This window comes from Grampus griseus (genome assembly GCF_964374135.1).
Source record: "Grampus griseus genome assembly, chromosome: 7".
NCBI lineage: Eukaryota > Metazoa > Chordata > Mammalia > Artiodactyla > Delphinidae > Grampus > Grampus griseus.
Window position 1 is genome coordinate 9,796,635 of NC_139001.1, and position 27,058 is coordinate 9,823,692.

At 41.9% G+C, this 27,058-nt stretch overlaps 1 protein-coding gene across 1 annotated transcript in view; it reads left to right on the top strand.

Annotated features, from left to right (window-relative positions):
• Nucleotides 1–27,058, top strand: part of DNER (delta/notch like EGF repeat containing) — a gene marked incomplete at its 5' end in the record, with an annotated part of 323,030 nt that overhangs the window by 261,293 nt on the left and 34,679 nt on the right. Inside the window, 2 exons of the mRNA XM_082657723.1 lie at nt 9,868–9,990; nt 24,948–25,061. Of these exons, the coding sequence (XP_082513849.1) occupies nt 9,868–9,990; nt 24,948–25,061 (237 nt within the window). The remainder of the gene's footprint in view (nt 1–9,867; nt 9,991–24,947; nt 25,062–27,058) is intronic.

Here is a 27,058-nt window from a genome sequence, read left to right on the forward strand (position 1 = left end):
GTCTCCGTGTCTGTGGCTGGCAGGTTATTTGACTGCACGTTTCACTCTTGGTTTATTTCTATGCCTGTGACTGGTGCACGTTCTGACTGTGTGTTTTATGGTTGGTTTACTGATATGCTGAGGGGAGGCCGTGGCTGTTACCGAGCATTACCATATGCCATATCTAGCCCTTGCCATACGTAACTCCTACCATTTCCTCGCATCTTTGAGGATCAGAAGTTGGTGGGAGATGTTGTGTGCATTGCTATTCTATAACTCAGGTATTCTCAAACTTGAGTGTGCTGATCAGAATCAGGTAGAGGACTTATTGAATCTCAGAGCTCTGGACTCCACCTGCAGAGTTTCTGATTCAATAGGCCTTGGGTGTGGCCTGCGAACTTGCATTTCTAACAAGTTCCCAGGTGATGCAGATGCTGCTGGTCTGGGGACCACACTGTGTGGACCACCCATCTAGTGTGATGAACACAGACACACGCCCTCATGAGGGCAGACAGAGAAAAAGAATATGTTGTGATCACTGGGTGAGTGGCAAATTAAAATCAAATTTAACCATAGTTTGTGAAATAAATTAAAAGGAATAAAACATTTTAAAAACTTCCCTGTACTTTAACCTTTTAAAATTCCTCTTTGTTAACATACATACTTGTGTGAAAATGGTCATCTAGGTTTTATTTTCTTTCCAAGGTGCCTATTAGAACCCTACTCTTTGATTTTGCCCTGTCACCCATCCGTTGCCTGTGCTGGGCCCCGTGTCCATCTTGGTGTGTTTGTTTCATACTAAAAACCTCTAGAATGTGAGGGCTTTACGGTACGCGGGTCTCTCACTGCTGTGGCCTCTCCTGTTGAGGAGCACAGGCTCCGGACGCACAGGCTCAGCGGCCATGGCTCACGGGCCCAGCCACTCCGCGGCATGTGGGATCTTCCCGGACCGGGGCACGAACCCGCGTCTCCTGCATCGGCAGGTGGACTCTCAACCACTACGCCACCAGGGAAGCCCTAGAATGTGAGGGCTTTATGCCTACTTTTTCTTTTCCAGATCTCCTCATCCTCTACCTCATCTCAACTACAAGCCAAGTCATTTTTACATGTGTTTATAAACATCCTAGATAATCAATGAGGTTATAACATTATGCCATTAAAATAATTTACTTACTGTTTATAGGACTTCTCTGGTGGCGCAGTGGTTGAGAGTCCGCCTGCCGATGCAGGGGACACGGGTTCGTGCCCCGGTCCGGGAAGTTCCCACATGCCGCGGAGCGGCTGGGCCCGTAAGCCATGGCCGCTGAGCCTGCGCGTCCGGAGCCTGTGCTCCGCAACAGGAGAGGCCACAGCAGTGAGAGGCCCGCGTACCGCAAAAAAAAAAAAAAAAGTTACTTACTGTTTATAACTAAACACACATACCGCAATAATCTTTAAAATCAAGTTGAAAATACTATCTTGTCGTTACACTTAATCTTGAATCCTAGTGCTTTCGCCATGGTGTTATAAGCATTTACATTTTTAAAAATAATTTTTATAGTGAGTCAGTGAGAAAAATAGGCTACTTTATCACGGATAACTTTAACCATAGCTGCTGTATGTTTATAGGGCGCATCGGTGAATTTGTAAACTACAAAGAAATAGATGAATGTTAAGCTTTCTTGTTAAAGGAAACCATATTTCTTCTTTAAGTGTTTGCATCCTCTCGTGCCATATATTTCCCTTTTGTAAAACACATTTCCCTTTTCGTTAAGCTCCCGAGTAACATTTTTTTCCCTTTAGCTGATATAGATCATAGGTAGAATCCACCCTCTAGTGGCCAAAAGCATCCTGAATGGCCAAAAACGACATTCATAAGACAAGGCTAAAAAATTATGAAGAGATTGATTTTTTTGTGTGACTAGTTTGTGACCTAGTTCTAAAGGCAGAGCCAAGAGGAAACGTCTAGAAATGTTTAGGTCTACACAGTTACAATCATTCCCAAGATGATGGGCAATTTTAAGGTTAAAACTCCTTTAGATATGCAAGAGCATCTGTTTAAGTGGGTTCACTGCTGGGTTCTCTGGACTTCTGAGGTCCTTCATGAGCATAGTCCCAATTCAGCTGTGTCATCTACAATGCATCCTTTCATTTGTTCAGGAGAATGCTAACTATTTGTAAGGACTAACTCAGAGTAGTGGTTGTTTGCTTTTCTACCATAAATTTAGTGTATTTATATAGTCACCATTTATATATTGTTATGATGGCTAGCCCTCGTGTCTCAAAAAGTGTCCTCTTCTAAGGAGACTGGATTTTTCCCTCTATACACTATGGGAATGCCCTCATCTCCTTCCCCTCCACTTAAAAAAAAAAAAACCCTTAATAAAGTCAGACTTTTCCTAATCTGACCAGTTCTCCTATTGTCCCATCAAGTGTTAGACACAGAGTACAGATATCATTTCCCTTGGTCATCAGCAACCTGGTTTGGAGTTGTGATACTACACATAAAATACCCATAAAGTATCTATATTATCCCTTTGTGTTACACAAGTAAATAACATATTTCTATTGTGGAAAATTAGAAAAAGTGAACTGGCATATTTAAAATACAAAAAATAATCCCTCAGTTTCATTGCCCAACAAAAACCACTGTCAATTTTGGAATACATTTTTCCAGGCGTTTTATTTTTGTATTTGTACAAATCAGACATCTGTAAAGAAAAGAACCACTTTCCGTATTTATGCATGCAAAGGTTATTTTGCCCTATGATTCCACTTTTCCTAGCAAATTCACCTCACCCACTGTGACTGAGCATCTCCTAAATTCACCCACCTGTGTGCTAAGGAAATGAGAAGAGAACAGACAGTTGTTAAAGAAAAAACACAGTTTGGGATCAAAGACAGAGCAGTGAGTCAAAATTTGCCAAGCAGGAAACCGGATCCAGCACAGAGGTGAGTCTCAGGAGATGAGGCTGAGGAAACGGAGAAGAGTAGGGTTTTTAAAAGCCCAGTGTAAAGAGACTTTTGTTTCATACATAGGAAAATTCAGGTATTTGAACTTCTCACTGGTGAAAGCGGGGCTAATTAATCGTGGAAGTTCAGGGCTGGGGCTACTTGAGTTTTTCCCGGAAGTGGTCTTCGCTGCCCGTGTGAAGCAGTGACTCGGGATAATGGTGCCCTTTGGGGTGACGTTGCTCAGCGCCTTTGCTGTATACTCGAGGCAGGGCACCTATTTCAGGATTAAAGTACCCACGTTGTCTTTTTTTTTTTTTTTTTTTTGCGGTACGTGGGCCTCTCACTGCTGTGGCCTCTCCCGTTGCGGAGCACAGGCTCCGGACGCGCAGGCTCAGCGGCCATGGCTCACGGGCCCAGCCGCTCCGCGGCATGTGGGATCTTCCCGGACCAGGGCACGAACCCGTGTCCCCTGCATCGGCAGGCGGACTCTCAACCACTGCGCCACCAGGGAAGCCCTGTATTCTTTTCCATTACGGTTTATCACAGGATATTGAGTACAGTTCCCTGTGCTGTACAGTAGGACCTTGTTGTCTACCCATTCTATATATACTAGTTTGCATCTGCTAATCCCAGCCTCCTAATCCATCCCTCCCCCACCCCCTCCCTCTTAGCACCCACAAGTCTGCTCTCTGTGTGAGTCTGTTTCTGTTTCATAGATAGGTTCATTTGTGTCATATTTTATTTTATTTTAAAATTTATTTATTTAATTTATTTTTGGCTGCATTGAGTCTTCATTGCTGTGCACAGCCTTTCTCTAGTTGTAGCGACTAGGGACTACTCTTCGTTGCAGTGCACAGGCTTCTCATTGGGTGTCTTCTTTTGTTGTGGAGCACGGTCTCTAGGTGTGAGGGCTTCAGTAGTTGTGGCATGCAGGCTCAGTAGTTGTGGCTTGCAGTCTCTAGAGTGCAGACTCAGTAGTTGTGGCTCAAGGGCTTAGTTGCTCCACGGCATGTGGGATTTTCCCGGACCAGGGATCGAAGCCGTGTCCCCTGCATTGGCAGGCAGATTCTTAACCACTGCACCACCAGGGAAGCCCCTGTGTCATGTTTTAGATTCCACATATAAGTGATATCATATTATATTTGTCTTTCTCTGTCTGACTTACTTCACTTAGTATGATAATCTCTAAGTCCATTCATGTTGCTGCAAGTGGCATTATTTCATTCTTTTTTATGGCTGAGTAGTATTACATGGTATGTATGTTTCACATCTTCTTTATCCGTTCATCTGTTGATGGACATTTAGGTTGCTTCCATGTCTTGGCTGTTGTGAATAGTGCTGCTACACACATAGGGGTGGGTGTATCTTTTTGAATTGCAGTTTTGTCCAGATATATGCCCAGGAGTGGGATTGCTGGGTCATATGGCAACTCTATTTTCAGTTTTTTTGAGGAACCTCCATGCTGTTTTCCACAGTGGCTGCACCAACTTATATTCCCACCAACAGTGTAGGAGGGTTCTCTTTTCTCCACATCCTCTCCAGTGTTTGTTATTTGTAGACTTTTTAGTGATGGCCATTCTGACCAGTATGTACCTCTCTGACTCTTAATTCCTCCTCTTTAAATTGGGACTAGCCATGATTATCATTTTGGGTTGTCACGAGGGTTAAACAAGTTAGCACAGGTAAAGGGCCTGTTATGAAGCAGACACCACTCACGTGCTACCGGACAATAAACCCCTTGTGGTTGGACACCTTGCCATTTAGTTTTGTAATCACAGTACCTGGAAGCTTCTGGCACATCATAGGCATATCTTAAATGTGTATTGATTTAATCAGTGGCATTTGGGGTGCTAATTCAAGAGCTATCATTTAAGCATGCTTTCTGTACCAAATACTGCAGGTACAGCTGAGAACTCTGCAGTCGTAGCCTCTGCCTTCAAGCTTATATTCTAGTGGAGGAAGAGAAATAATAATGATAAAGAACAAAGTTAATATGATTTCAGACCCTTATAAGTGTTGTGATGGAAATCAGTTGAGTATTGTAATGAGTAACTGTTCGGGGAAGGTACTCTGGGTAGTGTGTTTAGAAAATTACCCGAAGAGGCGATTTTTATTCTATTTTGTTTTGTTTGCTGATATAGGTGTGCTTTATTGGTGACTTAAGAGCTATTGCTCTTATGAAGTGATATTCCAAACTGGGGAACAACTCTTAGTACAATCTTCTCTTGATTTACCCAGTATATCAATACATATACGTATATATGTTCCAGGAAAACTCAGTATATCTTAAAAACTGTTGTACGTGTAAAGCAGTTAGGTTCTAGGCCTCGAAGGTTGTCAACAGGGTTTTGCCTACACGAATGGTCAGTGGAACAGTCCAAGGTTGTGGAGGGTGCCAGGCCATCACTTGTGCAAGGGAATCCCAGATGTTTCCAGGTGTTTACTATCTCTGGCCCCCACCCACCAAATTCTAGTAGAATCCTCCAGTCGTTATGATAAGCAATCCGTCCTCCTCCCCAATTTCCAAAACAGCCTCTAAAGGGCAGTACAGCCCCCATTGAGAGCCAGGGTTTTGAGGGTCTCCAGTGACCTCCGGATCTCCTATCCAGTTGTCATTCTTGCTCTTAGAGCCTTTGACGCTGTTAACCAGCCCTCCCTGGCTTCCTGTCCTCTCTTGGCTTCCATGACCGCACTCCTTGGGGTTTCCCCCTCTCCTTCCTCCGTCCCTGCTCCGAGTCCCGATTGGGCTTCTTGCTGTCCATCTGCCCATCCACGTAGATCCGACCTTGGTCTCTTTTTCTCCTCTCCATGTTCTTCTTTGATGAAAACTTCAACATCACTTCCAGGCATCTAGCTCCCAAAGTGCTCTTTCTATGCTATTCAAGCTCATTTTCCCAACTGCCACGTGGACCTGGCTACGTGAGCCCCAAGTTAAACGTGTCCAAAATCCAACTGGGCAACTTCCTCTAAAACCTGTTATTCCTTTGGTCGTAGTTGTGTTCACGGCAGCATCATCTACTCACACATTCTAGACATGACAGCCGTCTTAACCTCTCTTTCTCACTCCCAACATCCAGTTGGTTGCTTTGTTCTATCAAGTCTAAGGAAGTGACTGGAGCTGAATATACAGGATCAAGTCCTACAAAGATTGGAACACTGGTGATAAACATCCGTGCCCCAGAAGGGGCTACTCTGACCCCACCCTTCTGATCTTCGATTTTATTTTAAAATAATTCTTTGGACTAGCTTAATTTTTCTAGACCCTGGGCTGCCCTGGGCTAATTTGTTTGTCTGAATTAATTACCAGCAGGGGGTGGCAGTCTCATTTTCACAGAAGCCTTCTGTTTGGGAAGAGATTCCTTTTTCTTCAAACAGTCCGATTTAGGTTCTTTGGCAGTGTAAAGGGTGTCTTGACATTTCTATAAAGACATTTAAATGTTACCGTCTCTAAAGAAACACTTTTAGAATATGAAACCTTTATTTTTTTTCCCCCAAGGAAGAAAAACCTCGTCAGCTTAATTATCTCTGTAAAATAACTTCCTCACTTGCTTTTCATGTTGCTAATGGAAAAGGATGATGATACTGTTTTCAAAAAATAAAAACAATTGTGCAAGATTTCAAGAAATTTGCTTTTTGTCTATATAAATAACACCACAATTCAGAGGTCGAAGATGCTTGTAGGGTTATATATTATCCTTCCAAGTTGATTTTTGAAAGATCTGCTGGGAGGGCAAAACGATCAAAAAGATGCTGCTGGTGATCCTTGTTCCACACTGAGAAGAAGGCAACAGAGACTTAACTCTATGTGTGTGTGTATATTCTAAAAATTGTGATAAGGGGAATTCTGTGGCGCTCCAGTGGTTATGACTCCATGCTTTCACTGCTGTCGGCACGGGTTCGATCCCTGTTCAGAGAACTAAGATCCCGCAAGCCATGCGGCACGGCCAAAAAAATAAAAATAAAAATAGTGATAAAACCCAAATAACATGAAATCTATCCTGTTAACAAATGTTTAAGTGTACAGTACAGTATTGTTAACTACATGCGCATCGTCGGACAACAGATTTGTGGAACGTTTTCGTTTTGCGTAACTGAAGCTCTATATCCATTCAACAGCAACTCCCCATTTCCCCTCTCCTCCACCCCAGGAACCACCATTCTATTTTTTTCTTTTATTTATTTATTTTTTAATTTAATTTTTGAATTTTAGTTTTTTATACAGCAGGTTCTTATTAGTTATCCATTTTACACATATCAGTGTATATATTCACATATATACCACCATTCCATTCTGCCCCTATGAGTTTAACTAGTTGAGATCCCTCATATGAGTGGAATCATGAAGCATTTGTCCTTTTGTGACTGGCTTATTTCACTTAGTACCTGACCTCAAGGTTCATCCATGTTATAGCATATGACAGGATTTCTTTCTTTTTAAAGACTGAATGATATTCCATTGTATGTATATATCATATCACATTTTCTCTATCCATTCATCTGTTGAGGGACATTTAGATTGTTTCTACCTCTTGGCTATTGTCAATCATGCCACAATGAACATGGGAATGCAAATATCTCTGTGAGATCTTATTTTCAATTCTTTTGGATAAATACTCAGAAGTGGGATTATAGATCATATGGTAATTCTATTTTTAATTTTTGAGGAATCTCTATACTTTTTTTTATGTTTTACGTAGCAGCTGCAGCCTTTTACATTCCCACTAACAGTGTATGAAGGTTCCCATTTTTCCACATCCGCAACAACACGTGTTATTTTCTGTTTTGTTTTGTTTCGTTTTATTATGGCCATCTTAACAGTTGTGAGGTGATATCTCCTTGCGGTTTTGCTTTTCATTTCCCTGATGATTAGTGATGTTGAGCACCTTTTTATATACCTGTTGGCCATTTATATTATCTTACACAATTGACAAAAAACAACACGAAGTGCATTAAAGACTTAAACCTAACACCTGAAACTGTAAAACTCCTGAAAGAAAATATAGGGGAAAACCTTCATAAAATTAGTCTTGGCAATGATATGACAACAAAAGCACAGGCAAAAAAAGCAAAAATAAAGTGGGACTATATAAAACTAAAAAGCTTCTGCGCAGCAAAGGTAGCAATCAACAGGGTAAAAGGCTACCTTCAGAATGGGAGAAAATATTTGCAAACCATGTCTTTGATAAGGGGTTAATATCTAAAACTCCTGTAAGAAAAAAGATTTTCTGGGTGAATCCAGATCAAGACAGCAAACTTATTCTATAAGGGGTCAGAGAGTCAAGATTTTTGACTTTTCAAGCCATATGGTCTCTGTTGCAACTACTCAATCTACCATTGTATGAAAGCAGCCATAAATAATACATACTTGGATGGGTGTGGCTGTGTCCCAATAAAACTTTACTTATAAAAACAGACTGGGGCAGATTTGGCCTGTGGACCACAGTTTGCTGATCCCTGGTATAGAGCAGGGTTTCTCCATCTAACTCTGTTAACATTTTTGCTGCGTAGGTTTTTGTTGGGGGGCTGTTTTGCGCATTGAAGGGTGGTTTGCAGCATCCTTATGCCAGATGCCAGCAACAACCCCTTCCCCTCCACCCCGGTTGTGACAACCCAGAATGTCTCCAAACATTGCCAGATATCTTCTGGGGGACAAAATTGCTGTTGGTTGAGAAACTCTGATCTAGATGATTGAAATAATCTGATGAACAGTGATAGGAAATATTTCCGTAAAACTACAAGAAGTAGGGGAAGATAGAAGAATGGAAATCCCTAGTGTATTTGCCTCAGGAAGGTCAAGTTCCCCTCAGAGGGGCCACTATCACTGCCTAAATGTGGAAAGCAGTTCAAAAACAACTGAAATGGCAACGTACTTGAAAAGTGCTCCGGAAATAATGCAAATGTGATCTTAACCTACTTTTGTGATAGGAACCAGAAACAGAACAGTTCAGCGCATTAGCCTGAGCTAACAGGACTTTCTGAGCTCGAGGGCTGGCTCTGAGTTGCTGGATAGGAGCTCACGGTTCCAGTGCCCACTTGAGCAAGCGTTTATTTTTTCTGCTTATCTGAATTCAGAACCAACATAGGCAGGGTGATTTCTGAAAGTGCTCACATGTTTCTCATTGTTTGGACAGGGCCAGACAAAAATGGCCCAGATTCACTGCAAATTGGCAGGAACACGGGTTTTTGAAAGTTAAAAACAGCCTAACATTCATGAGTGAATCTCAAAGAATGTTGTCTTCTTGTCCTTTAGAATAAACACCTGTTTTGCAAAAAGGAGAATAAAAGCCATCTTTCTTGAGAAATCGTTGGTTTCTTTTTCTTCATTGCTATTATTCTATTTTTAATAGTTAAAAAACTTAAGCACAACTTACCATATTATAATTTAGATAATTGTCATTTTAAATAAACAAACAAACAAAAAGAAAAAGCCCACATTTCGCCAGGAAGTTCAGTTAAGCCTTTTTAGCTGAGTTTCTTTTCTGGCTTGAAAAACAAAGGAAATCCGTGGATCCTTTTCTTCTTGAATAAAATTCTCCCTAGTTAGATATATTTTTCTAATTGATTGGAAGAAAAAGGGCTCCACATCCTTGAAAGGAGCTGTTTGGCTGTGAGTCCTGTCCCTATTGCTACCTTCTGTGACCACAGCTGATGCACTTAGTAACCCACATCTCCCGTTCACCGGTACCACTGGACGTGACGTAATAATGGGACCATCTGGTGGATCAGTGGGATCACTTGTTTTATAGTTGGGCGTGACAAAGGGTGATAAGAATAGATTCTTCATAACCTTTCTGGAAATCCACATTTCAGCATACCCCAAGAGACCCAGTTCCTTCAGTCGCATCTATTTGTGCCTTACTTTCCAGTGAACACCCACCGCCTTCCTTGTAGGCTGGTCCCGTGTGCGTATAAATGGTACCTGTTTGACTGCAGACCTTTCTCTCTGTCCCTCAGGCTACCATGGCCTCTACTGTGAGGAGGAATACGACGAGTGCCTCTCTGCCCCGTGCCTGAACGCCGCCACCTGCAGGGACCTTGTCAACGGCTATGAGTGCGTGTGCCTGGCAGAGTACAAAGGTGAGCATCATGTGGCCGACTAGTGCCAGCAAGGTTCTCAGTGACGTCATGGATTTCTCCACGTACATGCGTAAACCTCTAATTGGAGTGTGAAGTTGTTTAGAACAAGAATCAGATGCTGGCAGTGGGATGATGTATGGGGCCGAAAAGAACAGTTTGGAAGTCTCTGGTTTCCTCTTGATAAACTGAAAAATCTGTCTCCTGCCCTTTCCTTCTTCTTGTATCCTCACTCTCTTCTCTGTTGAATGTGTAAAAAGCTGACGATAAAAAAATGATATTAAGTGGACTTTCAGACACAGATCAGAGGACACAGCCATGGAATCCGGGGGGAGGAAAGCAGTGCTTGCTGGACGAGGAGAGGATGCCGTGCTTTTTGGTGGAGGAGGCAAGTGGAGTCTCACATGTTGGCGAAAAAAAGTTCATTCTCATTAAATGAGTCATTAAAAAGGAGGCACATGTTAGTTCATTTGAGTGGACATGTGTCAGAGTCACTCTGGATAAACAGCTGACATTCACCGAGTGTTTATCACATTCAGACCCTGTTCTAAGTCCTTACGTGCATGAACTCATAAAAAAGGCCTGACGGTAACCGGAGAGGTGGTAGTGTCAGCCCTCAGGAGCCCAGCCAACATGGTCCCGAAAGCCCTTCCATCTCCTCCCCAGCAGGCTCACAGGTGTGGCTTTATTGGAGCCCTGACACGCTCAGCCGGCGCTGTGGCAGGACGCCGGGTCATCAACTAATTTGCATGCATTTCTCTAAGTCACGACTCCCGGGCTGGTGTAGATTTTTGTAATGCTTTTGAGGCTCTATTTATAGCCATTTCACTTAACCTCTTTCTCCCACCACCGCTTACTTGATACCATCCATCTGCCAGTGACCTCGCATTGTAGCCGACTTTGCTTCTCTTTGCATGGACCCACCTTTATTTAGAGGTCGTTCTGGTGAGCCTCGAGGGTTTGTAGGGCACATGGATGAACTTGACCTAGCCCCTGGATGGAGGGGCTGAAGCTGGGTCAGGTCTTGGCTTTATGATTGGCACATCTGATGCTCCTCATGGACTATAATGCCCACTTAGAGCCAAACTCCACCAATTCCCGTGAGGACAGATGTGCTGGCTTCATCCACATGGATTTCAGTTCTAGGAAGATCAGAGCATTGAGAAATAGGGAGTCTGCTCAGGTCTGGAAAGAATAAAGGAGCAATGAATTAGGAGACCTAGGTAGCTCATCCTCATTGTGCCATTGGATGACTGATGACCCTGGATCAACCTTTTCAACCGACTTGTCTTTATTTTGTCTGTTTAAAGAAAGGGCAGTAATGCTTACTGAGAGATTTTGAGATTCTTCAATGACAGAATGAGTAGTGGTGGATGTGCTTCCAAATTTTAAAGTCCAAAATTCTTTAGTTTATGATAGAGTTTTATGGAGTAAATTTCATCTTTATGAATGACAAAGTTATTAATTGGGTATACTCTGAATTTGCCTCTGATGTTCCTGGCTTTGAAGCATTGCTCATGCTGTCATGACCAAGAAATAAAAAACGAAACTGTATATGATGACCCACTAGTGACTCCACAAATTCATGGACTGTGATCCTAGCTTTGTTCACCTCCTTCTTCCATTTTTCTCAAGGAGTATTCCCGAATTTTGCTGCTTTCCTCAAGCCTCATATTAAATCCCTCACTCATAGGATAGAACAAATTTCACGTCCATCTTCATGGAAAGAAAGAGAGGTTATAATCTGTAAACATCTTCACATCTCTCTAGTTTTCCAGTGAGCAGTGGTTCTCAAACTTGAGCATGTGTTAGAATCTGCTGGTGGGCTTCTTACAACATAGTTTGCTGGGCCCCACCCCTGTCTAGGGTAGGGCCCAAGAATTTGAATTTCTGGTAAGTTCTCAGATGATGTTGATATGCTGGGCCTGTGCCACCCTTTGAGAAGCCCTGTCCTACAAACTCATCTGCAATCACAGCCACTCAAATTTTATTGTCTTCCTTATTACCTGATCACATGCTCCCCATTCTGCTCAAGGTTAATCCTTCCATATATGCTCCTTGTTCCACCCCTTCTGTCTTTCTGTGACCTTCCTCCATCAGTTACAGACGCCCTGCTGTGGATGACTCAAGAAGGTAGTCGACTCGAGATGGCTCAAGATCCTGGAGGGGATCTCAGACACATTTGAGGATGTGGGTTTTTAAGGAAAGGGTGCGGTGCTGGGAGCCTTTGTGTACCACAGGGTTAGGGGATAGGGTTCTGGAGAGAACGGAGGACTCAATGACCAGCTGAGCCCAAAAGACCCTTCAGCTTATAGAGAGGGAAAACATGCTATAATGTGCTGCCCTTGACTCTACGAGGCAAAGGGCTCTCCTGATCTCATGGATCCTGGCTGCCCTTTGAGAGGATTGCAGTTGGGCTGAGCCGGTCCTTTGTGTGTGTGTGTGAATGAGCTCCTGCTCGCACCTGGAGAACCTTGAGACCCCCAAATTGGGAGGCCATGTAGACAGGGCTAATTTGACTGGCCTGTCCAGCACTGGAGGAGAATCTCCAGTATCATCTCTCTCTGCCTAGGTTGCCAACCTCAAGCCTGGCCAGTCCAGGGAGCCTGTACCAGCAACTCAACAAGGGGAAAAAAATCTAGGAAGTAAAAACAAAATTGCAACAAACCCCACAACTCTAAACACTCAAGAAGGGAAGTAAAAAAAAGTAATGTATACCACTCAAAATTGAATTTAGATCAGGAAAAGCAAAAGGAGGAAGTATGTCATGATAGAAGTAAAAATATGAGGGAATGGAAACCATGAGTGAAAAGACATGAAATGTGGAGAAAAGATGAAGAGATATGTTTCATCTGAATGGTGGATGTTGCGGAAGAGGAAAGAACACATGGAAATAAAACCAGAATCAACCAACTACTAGGGAGAAGTCTATGAGATGAAGAAAATTGAAATTTTCAAATAGAATGGGCTTACAAAATGCCAGAGGATTAATGAGGGAGATGATACGTAATTTGCAGTTTCCTGGTAGAATTTCCAAATCCAAGAACACTGAGAATAGTTTTTACAAGATTCTTCATAGTGAGTACAAGTTACACACAAAAGAAAGAATCAAATCAGCATCGAACTGCTCTTCTCTAAAATGAAGCTAAACAACAGTGAAGAAGAGTGTTTTAGATTTTTCAATGAAAATGTCTGGTTGTTAAAGGTTCATTTGTATTTGAGGGGTAAAGAAAGACATTTTGTACATTTAAGGATACAGAAAACATAACACCATGTACCCTCTCTAAGAAAATTATTTTCCAAGGTATTCTCATCAAATTGGAACTAAATGAGAGCAAAGATGACCAGATAGGGGACGATGGAGAACAGGAGGAAAAGGGTTGAGCAGACTTCTTTACATGCGGGGATAAACCTAAATAGATGACATTCGTATGATTGTAAATACTAATTTAATGGTAAAGAAAAGTCTCTTGAAAAAATAGACATGCCTACTATATTAATTATTATTGCTGCATAGTGAATTATCGTAAGGTAGTTGCTTAAAACAACACCCTTTTATTATCTAACAGTTTCCTAGGTCCAGGCATGGATTAATGGATTCCCTGTTCAAGGTCTGGAATCCAAGGCTGGAATCAGGGTGTTGGTTGAGCTGAGCTCTCATCTGAGGCTTAAATAGGGAAGGATCAGCTTCCAAGTCCCCTCAAGTGGTTGGCAGAATTCATATCCTTGCAGCTGTAGAATTCTTGACATTCTGCTTCTTGAAACCCAGGAGAGGCCTGAACCCTCTTAAAGGTCTCACCTAGTTAGGTCAGGCCCACCTAAGGTTAACTCAAAGTCAACTGATTAGATACTGTAACAGCATCTTCAGAATCTCTTAACCTTTGCCAATTGCTATTGATGAGAGCTCACACTCAAGAGGAGGGAGTTATATAAGGGTGGTCACCCTAGAGTGTGTCACTCCATCTGTTCTTAAGGAAAATTTAAATGACCAAACTAAAATTTCATATTATTTTAACCAAGTCCATGAGTTGGTGGATGTTGGGAAGGATTGGAAGGCATACAAGTGTGTTAAAGATCTCATCTCAATGGGCAGGTAAAGTGATATTTCATTTTGATATATTTATAGAGACATTTAAGTTTGGGTTTAAGCAGGAATGAAAACCCTAGCAAAGTAGCAATAAATGAGAGAACTTCTAAAGTAAGAGTGATGGGCAGGTGTTGAGGGGTAGGGTAGAAGGTATTAAAGAGAAGCAGAAGTGGGTAATTCATGCCCTCCAATCCAGAGGAAGAGTGAGTGAGGGGAGGAGAGAGGTCAAAAGATTCTGGGCCTTTCTCTCCTTAGGGTATGGACATTCTTTCCCTCTTTGAAAGCATTTATCCCAACATATATTTACATGTAAGATGTCTGTATAAACTTAGGAAACTATCAGATGGGTGGGCATCAATTCTTAACTAGTACTTACCTCTGGAGTTAGAACTTGGATAAGTGGTGTGTTGGGGGGAGGACTGGAACTTTAACTTCTTACTTACATATGTGCTTTTTTAAGTGGTGATTTTTTACTCTTTTCTGTTTTTAAAAACACTTAAACAAATGAATATAACTTCCTAAAAAGAATGAATGCAATAGAAAGTCAGGCAAGACAGCTAAGAACATTTTGAAAACGGAAAGCAGTGAGGGGGAACTCCTGCCAGATGTTGAAACCCATTGTAATGCTGCAATTATTATTACATCCCCATGTTATGGGTGCAAGAATGGACAGCTAACCAAAACTGAATAATGGCCCAGAAACCATCGTCTATAATAACATATGACTCTTAACAAGGAATTGCTATGAATGGGATGGGAATTCTTTTCTAATAAATGGTGCTAGAGAAACTGAGTTGCTAAACAGGAAAAAAGAAATGTTCTTACACACACTTCTAAATAAATTCCATATGAAGTGAAAAAAACTTACTCTTGTTTGACTTTGCCTCCTCCTATACTTACTTGCCCCTTTCTTCCTCTTTCTTTTACAACCAAATTTCCTTAGAGTTGGTATAGATGATGCCTCTTATTTCCTTAAATTTTCTTTTCTTAATCTTCTTTCATTTGGATATCATTAGTACCATTCCGATAAATGGATCTAGCAGTGGCCTAATTGAAGACTGAAACCCCAAAGCCTGCCTCTCCAGCTTCCAACTTCACATTCTTGCCCTTTTGCTTCATGATCACTGGGTCCCATTTGAAACTCACCCTGCTTTAGCTTCCGCAGCTCCGTTCCTCCCCCCACCCTCACCCCCCAACCCTACTCTTCCCTCCTGGCCTTCTTGGAATGAATCCTTGCTCTCTGGACACCATGAATGCAAGTGGTTCCCAGGCTTTTCTTCTTGGCCCTTTTTTCTCTCCTCCTCTTTCCCCTTATCCAGTCCTATGGCTGCATCCATTGTCAGAAATGTTGATCTCCAAACAGGTGTGATTTCTCCTTCCTGAACTCTCCAAGCATTTTCTTGATATTTTCTATGACAGTTATGGTCAGCCTTGTAGTCAGTACTTTCTGGCTCCAGACTTTCCTTTCCCTGACACTAAATTAGAATCTCCTGAATGGCAGTGACTACACAGGTTCTTTTTTTTTTTAATGCTCATCAGCTCTTGATATGGTGGCTTACACAAAGCACATGCTCCACAGCTATCTGTACTTGAATGGAAGCTACTGCTTAACACACTAATTAAATAAAGCAAGGCAACTCGAACATTTTCCCAGTAAGTTTCCACTGTGGATCATGAAATTGTTAGAAGCAAAATACATGGAGGGACTCCTAGTGATCTCCCTTCAGACATACTGAAATGCTGATACTTCTTTAAAACTAGTCCGGGGCTTCCCTGGTGGCGCAGTGGTTGAGAGTCCACCTGCCGATGCAGGGGATGCGGGTTCATGCCCCGGTCCAGGAGGATCCCACGTGCCGCGGAGCGGCTGGGCCCGTGAGCCATGGCCGCTGAGCCTGTGCTCCGCAACGGGAGAGGCCACAACAGTGAGGCCCGCGTACCACATAAAAAAAACAAACAAACAAAAAAAACTAGTCCAGAGCTAATTCACAATGAGACTTTCAAGACTTCAGTTAGTGTTCATCACATTATAGTGCCAAAAAGTCAAGTTACAGCCCAACATTGTGTTGAATTATTATTTATAGCAGAACAAATTTAATGGTCAAGACTATACTCATTTGGAATTTTTGGTGACAGAAGTTAGAAAGAAAATACTTCAATTTTTAATTACGAAAATAATGTAGCAACAATGATAACAATTTAGAAAACTGAGGAAATTTCATAACTCATAGCTTTACAGCAGAACATAAGAGCAATAATCATCTGTATTATTTCCATCCTTTTTAATATCTGTGTTTTTACAGTAATAATTGATTATACCTACAAGTTGGTATTACCCTTCTCAGACTTACCATTATTTATGTTTGATTTAGAAATTGTTAGCAAGTTTTATTAGTTCTGTTTTAAATGGCGATGTGATGTTCCCATGGGGTAATATTTATCCATTCCCTTGCTATATCTGAAGTGAAGCTACTGTAAATAATTCTGGAATGAACATCTTTATTCATATAATTTTCATACTTCCTGGATTTTGGGGGGATAGAGTCTCAGAAATAAGATCATTGGGTTATGAGTTTGATCACATTGTACTGAATTGTTTATTTTTAAAGTCTACAGAAATTTATGATTGAAAGGATATGAACTCTTTCTTTGTTGTTTAGAATTATTTCCTCTGTATAACCAGTGAACAAGAATTTCCAGGTATTTTCTGTACCTGTCCCTTCTCAAGTATTGTGATTGATAGAAAAATGGATAAGTCAGGACTTTTCCTTTATCAGGCTATTATTTAAGCAGAAGAGTGGACTGAGACTGGCAAACAAGGAATAATGAAGTGAAGGTCAAGATCTCAATTGTAACATCGGAAACAGCTTAGAAAAAGTTGAGCTCTGTGAGGTTGAAATACTGGAAAACTTTTCATGGAAGGAATCAGTTTGAATAAAATAAGATGATGTCCAGATTGGTTGAAGATGGTGGAGTAGAAAGATGTGCACTCACTCCTTCCTGTGAGAGCACTGGAATCACAACTAACTGCTGAACAGTCATTGACAAGAAGACACTGGAACTCACCAGAAAGATACCCCACATTCAAAGACAAAGGAGAAGCCACAACGAGATGGTAGGAGGGGGGCAATCACAGTAAAATCAAATCCCATAACTGCTGGGTGGGTGGCTCACAAACTGGAGAACACTTATACCACAGAAGTCCACCCACTGGAGTGAAGGTTCTGAGCCCCACATCAGGCTTCCCAACCTGGGGGTCCGGCAACAGGAGGAGGAATTCCTAGAGAATCAGAGTCTGAAGGCTAGCGGGATTTGACTGTAGGATTTCAACAGGACTGGGGAAAACAGAGACTCCACTCCTGGAGGGCACACACAAAGTACTGTGCACATCGGGACCCAGGGGAAGGAGCAGTGAACCCAGGAGAGACTGAACCAGACCTACCTGCTAGTGTTGGAGGGTCTCCTGCAGAGGCAGGTGGTGGCTGTGGCTCACCGTGGGGACAAGGACACTGGCATCAGAAGTTCTGGGAAGTACTACTTGGTATGGTCCCTCCCAGAGTCAACCATTAGACCCACCAAAGAGCCTGTAGCCTCCAGTGCTGGGTCACCTCAGGCCAACCAACCAACAGGGAGGCAACTCAGCCCCACCCATTAGCAGACAAGTGGATTACAGTTTTGCTGAGCTCTGCCCACCAGAGCAACACCCAGCTCTACCCACCACCACTCCCTCCCATCAGGAAGCTTGCATAAGCCTCTTAGATAGCCTCATCCACCAGAGGGCAGACAGCAGAAGCAAGAAGAACTACAATCCGGCAGCCTGTGGAATGAAAACCACATTCACAGAAAGACAGACAAAATGAAAAGGTAGAGGACTCTGTACAAGATGAAGGAACAAGATAAAACCCAAGAAAAACAACTAAATGAAGTGGAGATAGGCAACCTTCCAGAGAAAGGATTCAGAATAATGGTAACGAAGATGATCCAGGACCTCGGAAACAGAATGGAGGCAAAGATCAAGAAGATGCAAGAAATGTTTAACAAAGACCTAGAAGAATTAAAAAACAAACAACTAAAAGAATTAAAGAACAAACAGAGATGAACAATACAATAACTGAAATGAAAACTACACTAGAAGGAATCAATAGCAGAATAACTGAGGCAGAAGAACAGATAAGTGAGCTGGAAGACAGAATGGTGGAGTTCACTGCTATGGAACAGAATAAAAAGAGAAGAATGAAAAGAAATGAAGACAGACTAAGAGACCTCTGGGACAATATTAAACGCACCAACATTTGCCTTATAGGGGTCCCAGAAGGAAAAGAGAGAGAGAAAGGACCTGAGAAAATATTTGAAGAGATTATAGTCAAAAACTTCCCTAACATGGGAAGGGAAATAACCACCCAAGTCCAGGAAGCGCAGAGTCCCAGGCAGGATAAACCCAAGGAGAAACACACCAAGACACATAGTAATCAAATTCACAAAAATTAAAGACAAGGAAAAATTATTGAAAGCAGCAAGGGAAAAATGACAACATACAAGGGAACTCCCATAAGGTTAACAGCTGATTTCTCAGCAGAAACTCTACAAGCCAGAAGGGAGTGGCACAATATATTTAAAGTGGTGAAAGGGAAGAACCTACAACCAAGATTCTCTACCCGGCAAGGATATCATTCAGACAATGGAGAAATCAAAAGGTTTACAAACAAGCAAAAGCTAAGAGAATTCAGCACTGCCAAACCAGCTCTACAACAAATGCTAAAGGAACTTCTCTAAGTGGGAAACACAAGAGAAGAAAAGGACCTACAAAAACAAACCCATAACAATTAAGAAAATGGTAATAGGAGCATACATATCGATAATTACCTTTAATGTGAATGGATTAAGTGCTCCAACCAAAAGACACAGGCTCACTGAATGGATATAAAAACAAGACCCATCTATATGCTGTCTACAAGAGACCCACTTCAGACCTATGGACACATACAGACTGAAAGTGAGGGGATGGAAAAAGATATTCCATGCAAATGGAAATCAAAAGAAAGTTGGAGTAGCAATACTCATATCAGATAAAATAGACTTTAAGATAAAGAATGTTATAAGAGACAAGGAAGGATACTACATAATGATCAAGGGATCAATCCAAGAAGATATAACAATTATATATGTATATGCACCCAACATGGGAGCACCTCAATACATAAGGCAACTGCTAACAGCTATAAAAGAGGAAATTAACAGTAACACAATAATAGTGGGGGACTTTAACACCTCACTTACACAAATGGACAGATCATAGGGATAGAAAATTAATAAAGAAGCACAAGCTTTAAATGACACAATAGACCAGATAGATTTAATTGATATTTATAGGACATTCCATCCAAAAACAGCAGGTTACACTTTCTTCTCAAGTGCACACAGAATTCTTCAGAATAGATCACATCTTGGGTCACAAATCAAGCCTCGGTAAATTTTAGAAAATTGAAATCATATCAAGCATCTTTTCTGATCACAATGCTGTGAGATTAGAAATCAGTTACAGAACGGATCTTGCTGTGATTTATGTCATAGAGTGTTCTTCCTATGTTTTCCTCTAAGAGTGTTATAGTGTCTTACCTTACATTTAGGTCTTTAATCCATTTTGAGTTTATTTTTGTGTATGGAGTTAGACCAACGTCCTAGAGAAATGGAAATAATAACAAAAATAAACACATGGGACCTAATGAAACTTAAAAGCTTTTGCAAAGCAAAGGAAAACATAAACAACACGGAAAGACAACCCTCACAATGGGAGAAAATATTTGCAAATGAAGCAACTGACAAAGGACTAATCTCCAAAATTTACAAGCAGCCCATGCAGCTCAATATCAAAAAAACAAAGAACCCAATCCAAAAATGGGCAGAAGACCTAAATAGACATTTCTCTGAAGAAGATATACAGATTGCCAACCAACACATGAAAGGATGCTCAACATCACTAATCATTAGAGAAATACAAATCAAAACTACAATGAGGTATCACCTCACACCAGTCAGAAAGGCCATCATCAAAAAATCTACAAACAATAAATGCTGGAGAGGGTGTGGAGAAAAGGGAACCCTCTTGCACTGTTGGTGGGAATGTAAATTGATACAGCCACTATGGAGAACAGTATGGAGGTTCCGTAAAAAACAAAAAATAGAATTACCACATGACCCAGCGATCCCACTACTGGGCATATACCCAGAGAAAACCATAATTCAAAAAGACACATGCACCCCAGTGTTCATTGCAGCACTATTTACAATAGCCAACTCACGGAAGCAACCTAAATGCTGGTCGACAGATGAATGGATAAAGAAGATGTGGCACATATATACAATGGAATATTACTCAGCCATGAAAAGGAATGAAATTGGGTCATCTGTAGAGATGTGGATGGATCTAGAGACTGTCATACAGAGTGAAGTAAGTCAGAAAGAGAAAACAAATATCATATATTAATGCATATGTGTGGAATCTAGAAAAATGGTACAGGTGAACTGGTTTGCAAGGCAGAAATAGAGACACAGATGTAAAGAACAAATGTATGGACTCCAAGGGGGGAAAGCAGCGGGGGGTGGTGGTGGTGTGATGAATTGGGCGATTGGGATTGACATGTATACACTGATGTGTATCAAATGGTTGACTAATAAGAACCTGCTGTATAAAATATAAAGAAATAAAATAAAAAGAGTAGATAAATATTATACAGCAGTAGAAATGAATGAACTGAAACTACACCCATCAACAATGAAGAATCTTAAAGATGTAATGTTGAACAAAAGAAGCAAATTATAGAGGAACACAAACAGCATGATTCCATTTATATTAAATTTGAGAACAGACAAAACTAAACATTATATCATGTAGAGATATATTCAAAGGTGGTAAAAGTATAAAGGAAAAGCAAAGAAGTGATTGTTCAGAGGTCGGGATGATTGTTACCCGTGGGCCTTTTCCCTTTGGGAAAAGGCACAGGGGGAGAAATGTTTTACTTTTTATCCCGGATGGTGGCTACACAGGTACTTACTTTATTACTGTTCTTTCAAGTAAACTCCAGTGTTTTGTGCATGCTTCTGTATAAAAGGTATCTGTCACTATAAAACTAAAATATTTAAGTGAAAAAAAGAAAGATGATGTCTTCAAGTGAATAGGAAGTTCAAAGGATACTTCAAGTTAATTTTCTTTACCTGGCTTAATTTTATTGGAGATAAAATAAAGGTTTTTCAGTTTTTGAAATATTAACCACGACTGAATTGTGATGACACCAGAGATTTATCATTGGAGCATGACTCTTTGAATTTTTGCTCATTTTAATTCTGAAGTTAACTGTTATAAAGAGCCCTGTTGGAATAAAGATCTTTTCAGAAAGGTTTCCTCTCTATCCCTTAATATGAAAAGTATGAATTTTTATTAGTTTTGACTGAATTACAGTTTATTTTTGCTTGAGACTAAACACAAGTTTCGTAATCGTGTGTGCTCCATCCCTTGCCAACGGGTGATGCGTGTGTCATTCCACAGGCTTAGTTTGAAGTGTGGACCTGATTTTCCCTGACAAAATAGAGTATTTTTGAGGCAGATTTGGAATGGCTTCTCACTCCTCTAGCAATCCTACCTGTGTGGCGGCCAAGGTACACAGACTTTCGCCCCTCCTGAAAGGACAGGATTCTGGTGGTATAGCCGTAATTTCTTTTGCGAGGTAAGATATGGCCTCTGCTCAGAAGGACCTCAGAGATGTTGGGGGGATCAGGCAGGAGGACAGATAAGTTTTTTTTTTGTGGTACACGGGCCTCTCCCATTGCAGAGCACAGGCTCCGGACGTGCAGGCTCAGCAGCCATGGCTCACGGGCCCAGCCGCTACGCGGCACGTGGGATCCTCCCGGACCGGGGCACGAATCCGCGTCCCCTGCATCGGCAGGCGGACTCTCAACCACTGCGCCACCAGGGAAGCCCCGACAGATAAGTTTTGATTTAAGACCATAAATTCTGTAACAGTGGAATCTTCCTGTGCTCTCAATACACAGTGGCAGAAGAATGGAGTTCTGTCTTGGGAGAGCCAGCTTCAGCTTTCCATGAGTTGGGCTTTGGCATTGAGAATGTGCCGGGGGAAGACCAGCTTGGGACAGAGGGCGAAGTCTGGTGTTATGGTCAGAGGACATGGGGTGCCCAACACTCAGTGTTGTGCAAGGGCCTAGGGGCCCTGGGGGTGCAGACAAGGGGAGCCCAGGAGGCCTTAGGAGGGGAGTTGGAGGGGACATATCCTGGACATCTCAGGGGTATTCATGACTGTCCCTGCTCTGCATTTAAGATTTCTAGCTCATAGCTGTTCAGTTCTGATCAGTGACCTGAGCAGCATGACAAATATTTCTTACACAGGGCTTAGCGAGGCTTAGAGGCTAGAAACATGAGTCAGCAAAGTGCTCTCAGGGGACCTTTAAGACCATCTTGCTTTGTAGTCATCGTGTTGCCATGAAGATTAGCTTCTGTCCCCCCTTGCTGCCAGAAAACTCTCAATGACCTTCAAGTGACTGAATATCTTATCTTTTGAAAAAGAGAAATAACAAAGGATAAAGTCATTGCCCAGAAAACCCACCCAAAAGATTGAAATTGCTTATTATCTTGGACATTTTCATCAAATCTATCTTATTGAAGGCGTTTAATGTTAAGGTGCTTAAATATCTAGCCTAGAATGTGCTTTTCAGCCCTATTTGAAGACTGTGGTCATTTGCGTGCTAATGTATTAGTTATACGACTATTATAAGGTTAGATTGGCAAATGTATTTGTAGAAATCCAGGAAAGATTATCCTTGATTGCTTTTATTTTAGGTCTAATGGAAATATCTTTTAGGTTTCAGACCTCTCTGAACCTTGATCTGTGGCTGTATTTCCCATTACAATTGAAAGCCTTTTTTGTCACGTGGTTCCCATTGATCAGCCTCCTGGGAAATTCTGAATATATGAACCCTTGTCTTCTGATGAACATTTTGAAGCAGAAAAGGCTCTTTTGCATTTTATTCTTTCAATTCAGCCTGTGCTATTTGGGAATCAGTGGGAAAAAGAAAATGGAGACTTCTGGGTGCAGAGGCCATACACACTCAAGTGAAGAACAATTACCAGTTTTATGCTTTAATCTTTAAATTAGTTTGACCTTGAATATTACCATGAGTCCTGGGTTTGTTAAGGACGATGCGTCAGGGAGGTTCCATCACGTCACTGGAGGCAGAGAGGGAGCTAGGAGATGGCTTGGGGCCGGGAGCGTCTCCCACCTGGCGTGAGGCAGTGGGCTTGGGGTGGTGGTTTCAGGGAGAAATGTCAGGCAGAGATCTGAAAGACACTTTAGAAAAATATCTGGTAGACTATTATTGTTCCTAGGTTGGATATGAGGGCAAAGGATAAAAAGAAATGAAAAACCATCCATTCTAAAATACTTTACCAGGTTCAAATAAATCATTAATGTGACTACAAGTAGGTAGTTCTGTTTCCTTTTTCTCTTGTATTTCTCCCCCTCATTCTTGAACCTTCCTTCTTAAGACACTGACAACTGAAAAGGAAAGGAGAGAAAAAAAATCTCAGCAAGAATAATTTCAGTGACAAAACGATGTGAGTCGCTGGGTGTGGCAGGCCTTTGTACAGATATGAGTGAAGTAAGGAAATTAATACCATCCTGTTGTTCTTTGCTTTATGCTTATTTTTTCTTGAGGCTGTTGGGAAGGGCGAGTATATCGTTATATACATTCTTACATAGCATGTAATTTATCTTCCTCTCCAAATGGTAGAGGGTCAAGAGAGAGAGATTAGTCTATTCATCCATCTGGCACTCCAGTGAAACAACACCAGAAATTCTACCTTTCGAATGGTGTTGGATTTTTAAATTTTTTTTTTTAAATAAAATGATAAAATACTATATACTCATTGTGAAAAATTGCAACAATATAGAAATGCACAAAGTGACTTTCAAAGTAATTCATTCTCCTCTCAGTCCAACTTCAAGCACTTGCATACATACATGCACACGTAGACTATTTTTTTTACACCACTGGGAACTGTATTTGCTATAAAGATTCTTTTCAGGGCCTCCATTTTGTTTGAATGGGCACTGAGTTCCGTAGAATGTTGTATATTTCCACGGCTGAGCTCCGTCTCAGGGGAACTACTCAGCGAGCACAGACTCACGTTCAAGTTGCCAGCATCATCAGGTCCCAGCTCCGTCCCCGCCAGCCTGGTGACCTTGCATTTGTATCCTTGTTTCATGGTGCTGGCCTGAGGATCACATTACACGTAAAGCACAGCACAAGGGTCTGGAATGCAGTATGTGCACAAGATGTTACCTTTCGCCTGTGGTGAACCGGTTGGTCTTTGGGAATGAGGTCTAAGGACAAACACTTCCTTCTCTCCTCTGCAATTTTCCACAGTATGACTGGGGCTCGTCTAAGTATCTGACTCCAAGTCTTTACCTTCAGGATACTGTTTATCAATTATATTGACATTTTATGTAGACTGTCTGGCTATGTTCTGTTTCTTTTGGAGACTTAGAGAGCATTTATCACTGATAAATTTTATCTTTCAAAGTTTTAACATTCTGTTGCCCAGGCTTTGGGGCGTGTGGTCAGAGAAAGTACGTAAAAGACTTCATGGTGGGACCTACGAGCCGGTACTCAATCTGTTATTTTCTCCTAAGGTGTGTTTTTACAACAACCTAAAGTCAAAGGTGGGCATGTGAATACATGTGCACACACACCCCTCTGGGAATCAGCCTCCACACTGTTCAAGGCTTTTCCAACACTTTCCTTTTAAAGACCATGGGAGCTGGAGACCCCTTAATGAGTCACCCCTTTTGCATCTGTTTCTCTGCAGGAATCCACTGTGAATCCTACAAGGACCCCTGTGCTAACGTCAGCTGTCTGAACGGAGGCACCTGTGACAGTGAAGGCCTAAATGGCACATGTGTCTGCGCACCCGGGTTTACAGGCAAGTGAGCGGGGAACTGAGTTTTCAGATTTACCGCAAAGTCCCTGAGATGGCAGCTGTTAAAAAAACCCCAGAAACTTCTATGCATACATTATTGCAAAATATGAATTGCAAAATGTAAGTAGGCATTGCTTGGATGAAGAACCGTTGGAAAACAATCTACTGTGTTGTCATTAAGCAAGGCTCTTCTGAAATCAGCATTTGGTTCGGAGACCTGCTGAGACTGCCCTTACCATACGTTTGCAGACCTGCAGCTTTGAAACATGAAAAATGAGCCATTACACTAACACCTGAAAAAGTGTCCGTGCTAATGGAAGCAGGAAGGAGAAAGGAAGGATCAGATGTGTCTTCTATAGAAATTGCATTACGCGACCACGTTTACTTTTATTGAAAGATACAGCAGTGTCTGGAATTCGAATAACGGAGAGGTGGTAGTGGCAGCGGTGGGACAGCAGGGGGAGCTACTCTTAGTTCTCGGTTGAATTATTAGTGAAGGTGAGGCCGGTACAGGTGTGGGGAGGGAGAGTGGATGGGGGAAGAAAGCTGCTGATGGCAAAGCAGCGAGGGAGGACAGGGCTGGGTTCCAGAGGAACCACAGTGGCACCCTCTGGGTGGTCGCTTCTGGACTAAGGGATCCAGCTTAATAAGGGCTCCTTCAAAGTCACCCCTCAAGGGTTTCAGCGAGTTTGTGAACCCTGAAAACAGATGTGAAGTGTTGGGTATATGTGTATATGCTGAGAGGAGGCTCTCAAATTTTCATCAGATTCTCAAAAGATATCATGAACCACTTGGGGAGAGAAGGTTCCATCCTTGGCTTCGCCAGCCAAATGCAGGAGTCTGGAGATGCAGAGCGTAGGTCACGTCTCTGTTTTCAGCACTTGCTCAACCAGCAAAAGCAGCAGGGTCACTCTGGTTTACAGGTTGGGAAAGGTTGACATATAAAGTGCTGATAGAAGAAGGTGGGCACTGAAGTTTCTGGAAAACGTGTTATCATTGGCTGGAGAGCATCTTGCGTGCTCACCTCTCCCCGCTAAGGCCTGGTGGCCACCTCCCTAGCCCTGGAGAATTTCACAGAGCCTGGACTCCCAGTCCCTCCCTAGGGAGCCTTATTTGTGCTTCTGGGGAAGATGCCAACAGTCAAGATGTGGGAGAAGCAACCTCTGATGTTTCTTCTATTTAGCTGTGTCACATCCTGTGTTTTCCTTTCGTCTTTTCCTGGGACTTAGAAGTGGGCTTACTCCAGAAAATGATTTGCAGATGGTTTTGTTTTTCTGACTGGTTTATAAACACACACAGACATGTATACTCATCGATGGGTGCAAAAATAATATTGGGGAAGCATCCGGGTTTTTTCCCCCAGATGTTTATATCCCACAAATAATGAAAAGCATGGAAGAAAAATGAGAAAATATAGTGCTATAGAAAAAAAATCCACCACTTAAAAATGCACAACTAGGAGACAACCATTGTTGACATTTTGATACATATATCCAGGGATTTTCCTGAAGGTCTGTGTGTGTATAATACATAGTGGATAGTGTAAATGCATATATTTGAACATAAAAGGAATCATACTGTTCATACTATATTGTAATCTACTTTTCATTTAAAAATATATGTATCTCATAAACGTGTTTTCACATTAAGGTATATACTTCTGTTTTATCATTTTTACTGGCTGCCCTGTCATCCATTACATCAGGGGTCCCCAACCCCCGGGACGGCCAGCAAGCAAGCGAAGCTTCGTCTGCCTTTCCTCATCGCCTGAATCACCACCCCCTCCACCGCCCCACCCCCGCTTCACCCCCCCCACCCCGTCCCCTCCCATCCCCCCAGGCTATGGAAAAATTGTCTTCCACGAAACCGGTCCCTGGTGCCAAAAAGGTTGGGGACTGCTGCGTTACATGATACACCAGGATTTTTTTAACCCATCCTCAATTCAACCTTTGGGGAGTTGGGAACTTTTTCCTATTATAAACAACATTGCAATGAATGTT